General features: G+C 33.8%; 1 protein-coding gene across 2 annotated transcripts in view; it reads left to right on the top strand.

The window, feature by feature from the left end:
- LOC131033838 (acyl-CoA-binding domain-containing protein 6) overlaps positions 1 to 12,543 on the top strand; it is a 109,962-nt gene extending 97,419 nt beyond the window's left edge. For both annotated transcript variants that reach the window (XM_057965131.2, XM_057965130.2), the window contains exons 14-18: positions 734 to 817; positions 11,117 to 11,302; positions 11,388 to 11,543; positions 11,699 to 11,758; positions 11,936 to 12,543. In XM_057965131.2, the coding sequence (XP_057821114.1) occupies positions 734 to 817; positions 11,117 to 11,302; positions 11,388 to 11,543; positions 11,699 to 11,758; positions 11,936 to 12,118 (669 nt within the window). In that variant the 3' untranslated portion in view covers positions 12,119 to 12,543. The remainder of the gene's footprint in view (positions 1 to 733; positions 818 to 11,116; positions 11,303 to 11,387; positions 11,544 to 11,698; positions 11,759 to 11,935) is intronic.
- Positions 12,544 to 13,618: the final 1,075 nt, after the last annotated feature.

Below are 13,618 nucleotides of genomic sequence, written 5' to 3'. Positions count from 1 at the left end.
GACTAAAATATTACATGCAAAATATTGTATGTCATCAAGCTTGAGTTTGTGTTGAACATTATTGAGGTAAAAAATTGTATTTAGCATTTTGAAGTCTGTGCAGAACAAAATTGGATGCAATAATATAAAGATGGATTATCTATCTAATTTGACTTCCGTTGAATATAGGAAAGTCTATACTCCAAAATGAAAACCATCCAGTTTTTCAAATGCAACTGTGACTTAAAATCACAGAAGCAGAAATTGGAAAAAATGTGAACTTAACCTTGAGAACCGAGCACCCTGCAAGTTTTCCATGCTGTTCAGAACCATCAAGCCCGCTTTAGTCAATAAACCAGTCAATGCTGGCCGCATTATCAAAAACTGGTCAAAGTTGAAAAATTTGTGGATTTTTCAGAAGGGCAGTGGATTTTTTCTTATAAACCCCACAAAATTCATTTATGAATATTTCAGCATTTTTTATTTTATTTTTTCTTGGTTTTCCCATTTTGAACCCCGTGTAATTGAATTCCATTAATACTTTCAGTTTTCTGAGCCATTACCGTGTACGTATGATGGTACCATGTTTCAAATGCTATCAACTTGGCTTTTGGCTATTTTCAAAACTGTTTAATAAATTAATTCCTTATGTGCTTTTAATTTACCAGCTTATATAATTTTATTGATTTCTTTGTAATTAAATACCTTAGTTGTTTGCTATTTGATTGTTAACCATATTCTTTGCCAACTCCAGGGACTGAGTCTTGAGGTCACCACCTACAATGGTGAAGAAATTCTTGTTGCCTTTGGTGGATACAATGGAAGGTACAGCAACGAGGTATATATCTAACTGAAATGTTTGCAAGTATGTTCTCAACTTGCTACATTTGGATCATCTTGTCTCATTTTTCAACTCGAATTGGTTAGTCATAGTTGTGGTGAGAAACAATCATGAGGGACTCTTCTAGAGTAATATATGTGTGAAAGTCTATTTATGTGTATTCAAAGCATAGCAGCAAAAATCATTTGGGAAAAAAATCGGCAAATCAAAAGTATAAGATTTTTTGAAAAAAATGGCAAAAAATTGGAATAAGAAAAAAACATAAAAAATTGTAGAAAAAGAGACAATTTTTTTTTTTTCAAAAAACTTAAGGGCATTTCCATAGCATGGAGATATAGAGAGCAAATAAAATAGAGTTTAACCCATGAGTTGTAGAAAATAGTTTTTTTGTTGTTTACATTCATATTGCTGATTACATAGGCAAATATTCAGTTAGCTTTTTAAGAGGGTAGTCACCAAATACACCAAATAGTTGTCTAAGTCTGAGATCAAATATTAGCTAAGTCTATGAACTAACTGAGATCAAAACTTAACAGACAACAATCCAGCTACTGTTAGGAATTTAGTAAAAGTGGAAGACATTTTGAAGTGATCCAAGAATTTCATTGTGATTGAGGCAAGGAGTTTTGTAGGGTTAATTCAATATTTTAGAAAGATTATCAAATCGTATTCCACAATTGCAATGCTTTATATCATAGCAGCAAAAACTTTTTGGGGAAAAAATTGGCAAACCAGAATTATCAGATATTTTTTAAAAATGGGTAAAAAACTGTAGAAAAATACACATTAACTATTTTTTTTTAGCTTAAGGGCATTTCCATAGCATAGAGATATAGAGAGTAAATAAATAGAGTTTAACCCATGAATTTTAGAAAATAGATTTTTGTTGTTTATATTCATATTCAAAGATATTAAATTTCCACAGCTCATGATGAATATTATGATAAGCTTTTGGATTCAACTGTGTGTATTTTGTTTGCATCAATGTTTCGGATCAAACTCTTTGGATCAAACTCCATGATCCATCATCAAAGTGATGGATCATGGAGTTTGATCCGAAACATTGATGCAAACAAAATACACATAGTTGAATCCAGAAACTTATCATAATATATATTCGTATTGGTGATTACATAGGCAAATATTCAGTTAACTTTTTATAAGGGCAGTCACCAAATATACCAAATAGTTGTCTAAGTCTAAGATCAAAGATTAACTAAGTCTATGAAGTAGCTTAGATCAAAATTTATCAGACAACAATCCAGCTATTGTTATGAATCTAGTAAAAGTGGAAGCTATTTTGAAGTGATCTAAGACTTTCATTGTGATTGAGCCAAGGAGTTTTCTAGGGGTAGTTCAATATTAGAGAAAGCTTATCAAATCATATTTCATAGTTGCAATGCTTTTTTATATTCTTTGATGGCAATTGGTAAGTCTTTTATATGGTGTAGAATTCAACAAAAGGCATTTGTTTTGTTGAAGTAAAAGATTAGCAAGCCACTGGTTTTGGCAATACCTAGCTTGCAACTACTATATTAGGTAGAGACAAATTTTAATGATTATTAAAGTAATATTGTAGTATCACTATAATAATCATCTTAGTCATTTTAGTTAGTATTTAGAAACTTCCGTTTATGTCTTTCATCTTTTGTTAGTTTTAGGAAGTTTCTTTCTTGTCTTTCATGTTTCTATTGTCGATTGTTTCCATTATGGAAAGATCGTTTTGTAATTTTCTATATAAGAAGTATTCCTCTCCTTAATTAATTAGAACAATCAATTTAGTCAATAATATTTACATGGTATTAGAGCTTGTATTCTTTTTTGGCGAATTTTTTTAGTCAAAAAATTTGTGGGTTTTTAAATTTTTTTCCACAAAAAATCGTGGAAAGGTTTTGCTTGATTTTTTCCACAAAAATCAGGGAGTTTTATTTCTGTTTACTAGTAATGGCCGCGAGTAAAGATTTTGAACTGACTGGGGGGTTTTGTATGATTTTCTTCTCAAAAATTGTGGATGGGTTTTTTGATTTTTCTCCACAAAAAATCATGGAGGTTCTCTGTTTGTTTTCTGCATGATTTTTTCACACAAAAATCGTGGTTTCTCTGTTCATTTTTTGCATGATTTTTTCACACAAAAATCGTGGGTTCTTTCTCTACTAGAGGGTTTTCTGATTTTTTCCCAAAAGAAATCATGATGGGTTTTTTGCACGACTATTGAAAAGCTGAACTTGGTGTCTTTGGATAGCGGGAGGGATAAACTTGGTCATATCCAAAAGTTTTGTATAACGAGAGAGGGTCTTAGTAGCAGGCTCATGTCATAGAGCGTTCTAAGGAGAAGGGGGTAGCCTTCTATGCATTTGTGGCCAAATGACATGTAGAACATGTCAAATCTTTTGTAGGGTAGTTAATAGGATGACCTTTAAGGGAGGTATTAAAGTAATATTGTAATATTGCTATAATGGTCATCTTAGTCATTTAGTCAGTATTTAGAAACTTTTGTTTATGTTTTTCGTCTTTCATTTTAGGAAGCTTCTTTTTTGTCTTTCGTGTTTCTATTATCGTTCTTTTTCGTTATGGAAAGATCATTTTGTAATTTTCTATATAAGGAGTATTCCTCTCCTTAATTATTTAGAACAATCAATTTAGTCAATAATATTTACAATGCTTATGTTGGAGGCTGTTTTGTTACAAGTATTTAAGCTTGTTTGTTGTCATTCAGATTTATTTCATGGAGCACTTTGGATATATTGCTCACATAATGAATTGTATGTCTTTGTTTGAGCAAAAATTAACTATATCAATTATAAATTAAAAATCATATATCTATATCTATATATATTATATGTCTTTGGACGTTTCGTATCATGGTAGAAACACTCTATTGGTGAGGCAGCCACCAAGGTTCAAACTCCCATTGGGCCATTGAGCTTGTATGCTTTCTGCCTTCTCTGGGCCGTTGAGCTTGTAGGTTTGAACAAGTGAAGTGTGGGGAATGATGATGTCATGCCCCCACTATGAAGCTTCTCAAAACTGTTCTCAAAAGGAAAAATAAATACATAGTAGATGAAGGAAGTATTTTCAGAAAACACTCTTATTATAATAAGACTTCACAGTTTTCTGCAGTATCGAACCCAAGGAAGTAATCATTCCCTGTGGCTGTTATGACTAACCAAGAAATGATAACACAATCAAGACCAAGCCCTCCCATCGCTAAAATCTTAACCATATGCAATGCTTCATACCACGGATTAAGCAATGGACTGTTAACAAGTGCGCGAGATTAAGGAAACAATAAGGATTGTGTACATATTAAAAAATTGTTATTGATCCATGTTGAGGTGAAGTCACCTTAATTACTCTTAGTTAGAGGCAAAGGGTATACATTGGTCTCTATGATTTCTAACTCACCACGGGGTTAATGAAGAGGCATGATTGATTAGCGGTCTAGTCATGAGGCTACCCTTTTGGGAGACAGCACCCTTAGAGGAGGCGAGACTATAGAAGGGATGCATCCATTCCATCGCAAGTGGAGGAGAGATATGTATACATGTTGCAAATCAAGGTAGGGGGCATCAAAGGAAAATAGAAGGAAAAGCTGTGATTGGTGGATTGACAGCAAGTTGTTATATTGTGCTGTCAACGGTATGTCCATTCCATAATTGTTACAGAATTTATGCTTCTTTCTATGAACTGTTCTGCAGTTATATACATTTATAATAATGTCTGATATATATATAGACAAATAACAATATTAGAATGTAAATCAGAAAGAACTCTTAAGTTAGCAACAGTAAGAAGAATATGTTTATATATAATGCTTGTTACTACTGTCAGTATTTAAGAAAGTTGGGGATGGAGTTGTTTTCCAAAGAGGGGCAGTGTAAATCCAATCGATAGGATTATTCCCAAGATAGGGTAAGGATCAACGTCCCGTAAACTTTGAGGGTATGGTCTTAAGATAGGGTAAGGGCTTGGATCTGTAAACTTTGAGGGAGCCTATTGTATTTTGATCTCTAAGCGCTTTGGTAACATAGACGTCCTTTTCTTCCTTAGAACTGAAGTAGTAACAAAGGTTGACACTTGCATTAAGAATTATGGATGATAAAATTAATTATCTAGTATGATAGAATTAATTATCTAGTATGGTAGATGAACAATTTACTTATAAATAATTGATAAATAATTGAACTATGGAATATCACAGATTTGATTCATGTTAAGATAGATTTGTCTCCTAATCAATTTAGCTTAAGTCATAAGTATATTGAAATAGAATATCTATGGTTAAGATAGGCCTAAACCTAGTAGGGGACATTACAGATGACCCCCCAGAAATAGCCTCGTGAGAAGAGATCCTTTGTAAGTGGTCTCTTTGGGATAAAACCATGCTAGAAACCCAAGTCTCCTCCATCAAAAAAAAAAAATATGTATTATATATTATATCAAAAATTAAATATGTACATTATAAATTTTACATTATTTTTAATTTTTAGTTTATTATATAAATATTAATATATATTCATAGTCTATAATAGTTTAAATTTTAAAACTACTTTATAGTATTAATTATAAACTATAAGGGTTCACTCCTTCCCTGTCAAAGTGCCATCTATAATATTGCATAATAGTATTAATTTTAAAGATAGTGTACAATATTAATTACATACTTGTTCACATTAGAATCCATGGGGTGGGGTGTGCAGGGAGCTTGAGTCATATCGAAGCCGTGATTTAGAGCAGATTTGCCAACTACTTCAACATTATCTCATATGCCCCTCACGATTTAGAATGATTGGATGCCCTTTCAAATTTGGTTGATGACCCACCCATTGCTCATTTTGGAGATCACTGATCAGATTATGCTATTTATCACTTATGCTAAATCATATATCTGTAACTGGGTAGCATTTTATGTTGCGACTCCATAAACGATATATAATCCTGGAGATCCTGTTGTAGATAAAGAATAATGTATCTTATTAATGGCTGCGGTGTCTGAGAAAATAAATCAGTTATAGTTGTTAGATTGATATTGTTGACATTAAGTAATCTGAAAATTTTATTTTTAAAAAATGTGTCCACTGTTTTGTACATATGTTTCGACAACGATCAATAAAAAACCCATAAAAAGGAAATTGGTGTGAGCTGTTGGAGAGACAACAGAGGCTGCAGCAATTGGTGTGACAAAGCCAAGATGTATTTAGAAAATAGATTCATGCTCTGTAGGAAGTATCAAAGGATTAAACTTCAACAAGGGGTCCATGCCCTGAGATAATGTTGAGCCAATGATCAGATATTAGTTGAGGAGATTGGAGATAGCATTGGAACAAGTGATAATGGAAAATATCAAAAATCTAATTTTTTGGTATTTTCTATCTTCTAGTAAATCCTATGTTACCCCAAGTTTCTAGAATGGGGGGACAAGGAGACGGGTTCTTGGGACAGATTATTTTTTGGCCATTTTTGGGGATGGAGGGGATGGCTATACAAAAAATAGGGAAACTTTAAAATATATAGGAAAATTTCAAATATATTCATATGGCAACATTGATATATCTGCTATAATGAAGGTCAGGGCCTTGAGCATTCAGTTTTCTGTCATTCTGATTTATATCAGTTTATGGTATTGTTAGCTTACTTGTTCTCTGTAAATAAAGAAAGTTCTGTAATTCACTTTAGAATTGGGAATAAGGTGCAACAGCAGGTAAGTTTCAAAGTATAGTCCACTTCTAAGTAGAGGTATGATATGTAATACATGTGTGTATGCACAATCAGCTCATTGTATACAGCTGTCATTAAAAATCTGGTAATGTCACTCATTTATGATTCGTTAAACATTGCAAGTGTTATTTGAAATCATTGTCATTAATTGTCAATTTTGAAACTATTGTATTGTGGAGCTGTATGGAATGGAGTCGAATCACTGCAAATCTGAAAACACATAACTTGCAAACAAGTCCCCTTCGTATTCATTAGTATGCCAACTATTTGACAAATTGTTTGAGATTAAAAGAGCAAAATAATTTGTATCATATAGGGTGGCATCTTATCAAGGTCCAAAGGAGGTGATAATCTGCTATAATGAAGGTCAGGGCCTAAAGCATTCAGTTTTCTGTCTTTCTAATTTATATCAGTTTATGGTATTGTTAGCTTCCTTGTTCTCTGTAAATAAAGGTAGGTCTGTAATTCACTTTAGAATTGGGAATAAGGTGCAACAGCAGTTAAGTTTCAAAGTATAGTCCATTTTGCTGACCATTTTTTTAACATTTCTGTGAGTTTTTTTTTTTAAATCATTGCAAAACATGGGGGATGGCTGCCCGTCCCCCTTGGACATCTCCCATGTTTCCGCGAATTGGGGACGTTTCCACCAAAAACCAAATTTTTGGGGACAGCAAGGGGATGTTTCCTGCCGTTCACCCATCCCTGGGCCATTTCCTTTTTCCGAAACGGCTGGAATTGTCCAAGAAATGCGTCCCCAGGTTACACTGAGTAAATCGCATTTTCGGAGGCCTTTAGAGTGGAATTTGGAATCAAAATTGTTGTTGGGTTCTTAACTCGATAGTCAAAGGTGTTGTGCTAAGGGACTGAAATTAGATATTTTTGAGACCTTTCCAATGACGCAAACGGTTTCAAATTCCGAGCACCGAGCATAAAGTTATGGCACTGCATAGTTGGACTAATAAAATATATAGTTTTTTTGATAATTTTTTATTTTATTGTAATAAATATTATGCAGATTGTTCATTTCAAATTCCAAAGGGTTCTGGTGACTCTTGGGATCCTTTGCAAACTGTTTAAACTGATTTTTGAAATAGAATGGAGCATCTTTTTGAACTGCAAACATCTCTTTTCCAGTTTGCTGTTCTTGGTTTTTGTTAAAAAGGTCTACAATAGTTCAGGTTGCATGCCAGGTATTGTAATTCTAATTCTTAGTTTAGATCAGCTAATGTGGCTGGAAGTGAATTCTGTACTCTACATAAGTAACTACATGAAGAAGAAACAGTGCTCAGTGTGTAGAAGAAAATAAAATGACACGACCTGGATGCAAAGCTAAAACAATAGTAGGATATAGGCAATAGACTAGAGGGTGAAAACACTCCATGAATTAATAAATAAAAGGAAATAAGGATTTCAGGAAATTAGAAGCAGATAAGACTGAAAACACAGGTTGCTGTGGAAACAAATGGTAAATTTAAGGGACTGATCTCTGGGCAAGACTTATAGGAATAATTGAGAGTTGGGGAATTTCATTGCTGCATTAGAGTATTAATGAGGAGAATAAGTTTGGGTAGTAACAGCTGATGAACAAGATAGAAACCTTTATAAAGGGTGTATGTAAGGTGTTTCCCGTGCCAAAGACAGATATCTAAAACATTTGACATGAACAAGACAGTAGAATGATTGATGCTCTGCATACATTCAGATCGAGAGCACTTGGAAGAAAGAGACTAGCTATTGAGGCAAAAAATAAATAGCCTACAAATAAAGTCAGAACTTTTCTATAAACATCATTTTTTTGCTTATTTTGTTGACAATAATTGGATATCCTCCCTTCTGTCGGGAGCTTAGCTTCAATCATTATAGGTTATAAAAAATAGCAAGAAACAAATAAGAAAATTGGAATAATACAATGACATGATTTTGCTCAGATTAGCAGTGTTGTTTGAAACTTTGAAGTATTTGCTTAACAGTAATGAGAATGGCAAAAACAAGTTGCTGCTGAAGATACATAGTGACTGATGGGAAAATTTAGCTAAGTCTTACTAAAGAGAAGAGTATGTTGTATTGCAGGCATCGATATCAAACTTGATCTTGATATGTCATTGCAACATTTATTTCCAAAAAAAAATATATTGTGGCTGACAAATAAATCAATTTTAAATGTCTGGGTATCCAAGATGCTCTTGATCTTGACAATCTTGACACATCTGGCTCTTTATACTAGAATCACATAAATCTAATCTTGTCAATTGCCTAGGTTAGTAATGTAGCTGCTGTACTCATCATGTACAGCGGTGGCATTGAAAGAGAGTATCCGAGTGACATAATAGTATGGTATCTTTTGAGAACTGAAGGCTTGAAACTATACATTTTTCATTTTTCATTTTCATTGCCACGCATGTTCTCTAAGACTATTTTGTTTGCTTTCTATGGTTTGGACATACTTTGTAGATAATAGGAAAGAAATCTTCTAATTGTTCTTGACTATTTTTCCACCATTCTATATCTTATTTCAAAATAACTATGTTACTGGTTTGCCTCAAGCCTTGGATCTCTATCCAATTTGCTTTGGATATAGGTATTGTTAAAAAAGGTGTCTCTAATTTTAAAATTACTTTGGATATAGGTATTGTTAAAAAAGGTATTCGCTTCTAATTTTAAAATTACTAAAAATGTGACTTTGGGTTATAAAACATAAAAGGTCAATTTCTAGTCTATAGAGTTGGTTTTTGGTCAAAATTAATATTTCAGTTATTTGGCATCACCAAGGAGGTGCCAATTGTGTTGGTCTCTTCAAGCTCTACAATTTAAAAATAATGGGCTCAATCTGGCCTCTCAGATCAAAAGTTATGGAAACGTGTTGGACATATAAAAGAGTTGTAAGGGCGAGTTACAGTTGTTGACCGACTTATGATGTACATTATGACATACTGTAAGGCATCTTTGGTTGGAATATTGGAACACTTAATTTGGTGAGTGGATTATAATAAAGTTATGACAAATGGAAGGAATATGCTATTTTTAGCTTGTGTATTTATCTTGAGATTTGGGTGTTGGATTTCTAAGCTAAAGATTTGGGTGCCTCTTTTTGGGTGGTTTTAGCTCTACAATTTAAAAAAATGGGCTCAATCAGTCTCTTAGATTAAAAGTTATGAAAACATGTTGGGAACATAAAAGAGTGGTAAAGGGGAGTTACACTTGTTGCTCAACTTATGATGCATGTTATGACACATTGTAAGATATCTTTGGTCAGAGATAATGGAACACCCAATTTGGTGATTGGATTATAACGAAGTTATGACAAATGGAAGGAATATTATATTTTTAGCTTGTATCTTGAGATTTGGGTGCCACTTTTTGGGTGATTTTAGCTTATGGTTTTCTGATTACCCATTGATGGTTTCATGTATTGTATCTTCTATATATTAGGTGCTTGCGTGGAGGTTTAGTAGTGAGTTTTGGTAGATATTTTTAAGTTGTCAGAATTCTTCCAAATCTTTGGTTGGTGATACTTTTGTGGCTTGCTCTGCAAGTGTATTGTAACTGTGCTATTTATTGAATAATATAATGGGTAGCATGGGAGAGGAATTTGTTTCCCAAAAGGTTTTTCCTTATGTACACCTGAGTTATGGTATATTGTTTATTTTATGTTTATATGTGTTCCTTTTTCCTGTAATTGTTAAAAGATGGAAATTTGCGAGCCAAATTCCTGTGGATATGTCAATGGACATACCCCAATGGCAAAACACAAACTTGAACAAATCCATGGTGAATTGGACAAGATTTTTTAAATTTTTATTCATGCCACAGCATGATGGTTGGTTGCAAACCTTGGTGGGCATAGTGTAATAGTGTTGCTCCATGTCGCCATGCAATGAGCTACGTGGCAACCACTCAACCAACCGAATGCTATCTGGTCAAAATACATGCAGATGGGTATTGTGGTGGTCCACTCAAGCAACCTCTACGTTCGCATCATTCTGTTGGTTGTCTGAGCTTGTGCTGCCACTTTTGCTCAGCCTCTAGGGCCTTTAATGCGTGCCTATATTCTTTTGCTTCTTAGGAGATCAATTGACCTACTCAGAACAGCTTGCCCTCTCAAAAACTAAGCCTAGGAAATAATTTTGCCCAGCTTCTTGGTGACCCTGCCAGTCAAGGCCACATTTGAAGACCATTTCAAGCTTATAGCTTATATATTTTTAAAAGGTTTCCACAATAACTAATTTAATTCAGTCAAGGGAGCTTTTAAAAGGCTTTTACAGTATCTTATTTAATTTGTTTTATCAAATGTGCCACTTGAATAGTATCTTATTTTATATTTAATTTTACTTGGATGATAGGTCTTAATGAACACCAACACGATAATGATGGCTGGTTTAAATTGTTTCTAATTATAGTATTGAACAAAGAATATCTATCATGATAATCTAGTTTGTCAAATCAATATCAAAGTGGTATTTATATGGTTGTTTTGTTTAATGTATGTATATTATATAATTATTTCAACTTAATTTCTGCTTTTAAGTTATATTGCATTTGTCTACATTATCATTTTTTGTTTGCTTTTTTTTTTGACAGTTGTACGTTTTGAAGCCAAGCCATAAGGGCATTATAGAACCAAAAATTCTCGAATCACCTGCAACTGCCAGTGTTGATCCTATACTGCCTATATCAAATGGGGTCAGGGACATAGAAGCTGAAGATCTGACACGTAATGGTAAAGTTCGAGAGATTGTCATGGACAATCCAGAATCCGAGCCTCAGGTAAAGATAAATGCTCTTTAATTTATGACATTGTTGATACTTTGTTCTCTTTGCATAATGAGATATATATTTGAAATGGTTGCAGCATCAAATAAGTATTGACACAAAAGAAAGGATTATAGTAACATTGAAAGCAGAGAAAGACAATCTGGAGGCAGCACTCACAACAGAGCATTCACTAAATTCCAAACTCAAGCAAGAGCTATCTGAAGCACAAGCTGCATATGCAGAACTAACTGAGGTTAGACATATGAACTGCCAGTTATTATCTATTCTCAATTAGTGTTTTCAACTGAAGCATGTACAACTTAAGGTGCTTATCATCTTTAAAGAGATTCTGTTTTGACATATATTAACTATGAGCAAATACTGAATGATACTCATATGCGAAAACAGGAACTGCGGTCTGCACGCAAACAACTAGCTGCTGAACAGTCAAGGAGTTTCAGACTAGAGGTATACTGAAAATAACTGCCTTGCCTTTCATTTAATGTTAGTCATATTCATTGTTGGAAAGTGATCAGTGAAATTCATGAGTATTTGAATAATTTGCATCATAGTAATACAATTTGGCGATAGTCATACTTTGTTATTATACATGAAATTGATGCTGGTTATATTTTGTTTGTACAGGTAGAAATTGCTGAGATACGTCAAAAATTGCACTCAATGGAAAGCTTGCAGCAGGAGGTAGATTTGCTTCGGCGCCAAAAGGCTGCTTCTGAACAAGCTGCAGCACATGCTCAGCAAAAACAAAGCTCAATATGGGGTTGGATTGCAGGGACTCCACCCGATCCAAAGACTGTAGATGACTAATATATCCTGGAGTTGTTGATTCCTCTACCAGTTAAATAATTTTTTCCCATTCTTTTATTAGTGTTCACTGTTTATCTGTTTCTTTTAGGAATTTTGAGCCCACCAATATGGGATATATATAGAGAGAAGAATCTTAATGATTTGTACATTTTACCTCGTCCATTTTGCAATTAAATATACAATTCTATTCTTTCAAGTCCTGAACAACAGCATTTTATTGGTTGATATAAGAGTTTTGTCTACATATCCAGATTTCACCCGAGTGTGGGTTTAAAAATGATCATATGGTCAAGACATTATTTTTGGATGTGATTCCTATGTTAAATGTCTTCCATGAGGACCACTATTAGATTGATGTACTTACTCAATTCCTTAATTCTTAATAATGATTTCTAGCGCCAGCTGATTAGCTGAGTTAACGATTTTCCAGGCAGGCTAGGTGAAATTCTCTTTTCTTGTACCTGCCTGCTTCATAATGAATTTTCAGATCAATCTATTTTCTTTTCATATAAAGCCTTGAATGAATTATTGGGAAAACAAAAATGTCAGTTAATCGTATGACATTTTGGACACAACTATATATTAAAATTATATGGCATTATAGGATGCCCCTGACAGACCTCTATCAGAAAATCCCAAGAGCTTGGAATAGTTTTTGCATGGAATCCCACTGGTCGGTTGTCTGGAAAGCCAAGTTGGGTCTGGTACGATAACAAAGAAAGAGAACCTGCCTTCGAGTAGCTGACTTAGCTTTTTATGCCACAAGCTCTCCTGTTGGTGGTAGATCATAACCATTGTTTAGCTCCCAATCATTAGCATGCGAATTGAGGTCTAGAATTCTTTTCTTTGAACCAGCATTGCTCCTTCAATTGTTGGAGGTGGCCTAGAGGGCTAATTTAATTCTAGAGAATCTAGAATGAGGTGGTGATCTTTTGACTCACTAGACTTCTTTGCAGCAAATCCGGACATTGCAATTTTCATGTTTGAGCTAGTCTGGCTTCTTTAGTGTAGCTGACATGGCTGTTCAGGACTTGTGTTAATGCAAGTACTATGAATGAACTTATTATACACAAGCCACTCCCAACAACACGTGATAATATGCACGAGATGCTCAAGCGTCACGGCCACTTTCTCAGTATCCCATAGATTGAGAGGCCCCTAACAAATGGGCTATGAATTACTAAATCATGTCAGCCTCCGTCAAAATATTCACAACAAGATTACTTAAATAAAAATTGAAATCAGTTATTTTGATTACTAATTACTTACAACCTAAAAGTAGCCAGGACTATAATCAAAATGTAACTAATATGAATTGGAAGTATATCACATCGTGATTCATATTTGCTTACTAACATGGTGTACTTTGGACAAAACATCATTATAAAAAATGCTGGCCCTTTCGTTGGAAGATTTTTTTTCAGTTATTGTTGACATGATATTGTAAAGACTAATATGATTTTATATTTTGCATCTAATATGCAAGGGATTATTCATGCG

Source organism: Cryptomeria japonica, chromosome 9 (assembly GCF_030272615.1).
Source record: "Cryptomeria japonica chromosome 9, Sugi_1.0, whole genome shotgun sequence".
Lineage (NCBI taxonomy): Eukaryota > Viridiplantae > Streptophyta > Pinopsida > Cupressales > Cupressaceae > Cryptomeria > Cryptomeria japonica.
This window is presented reverse-complemented; position numbering and strand designations above follow the sequence as displayed.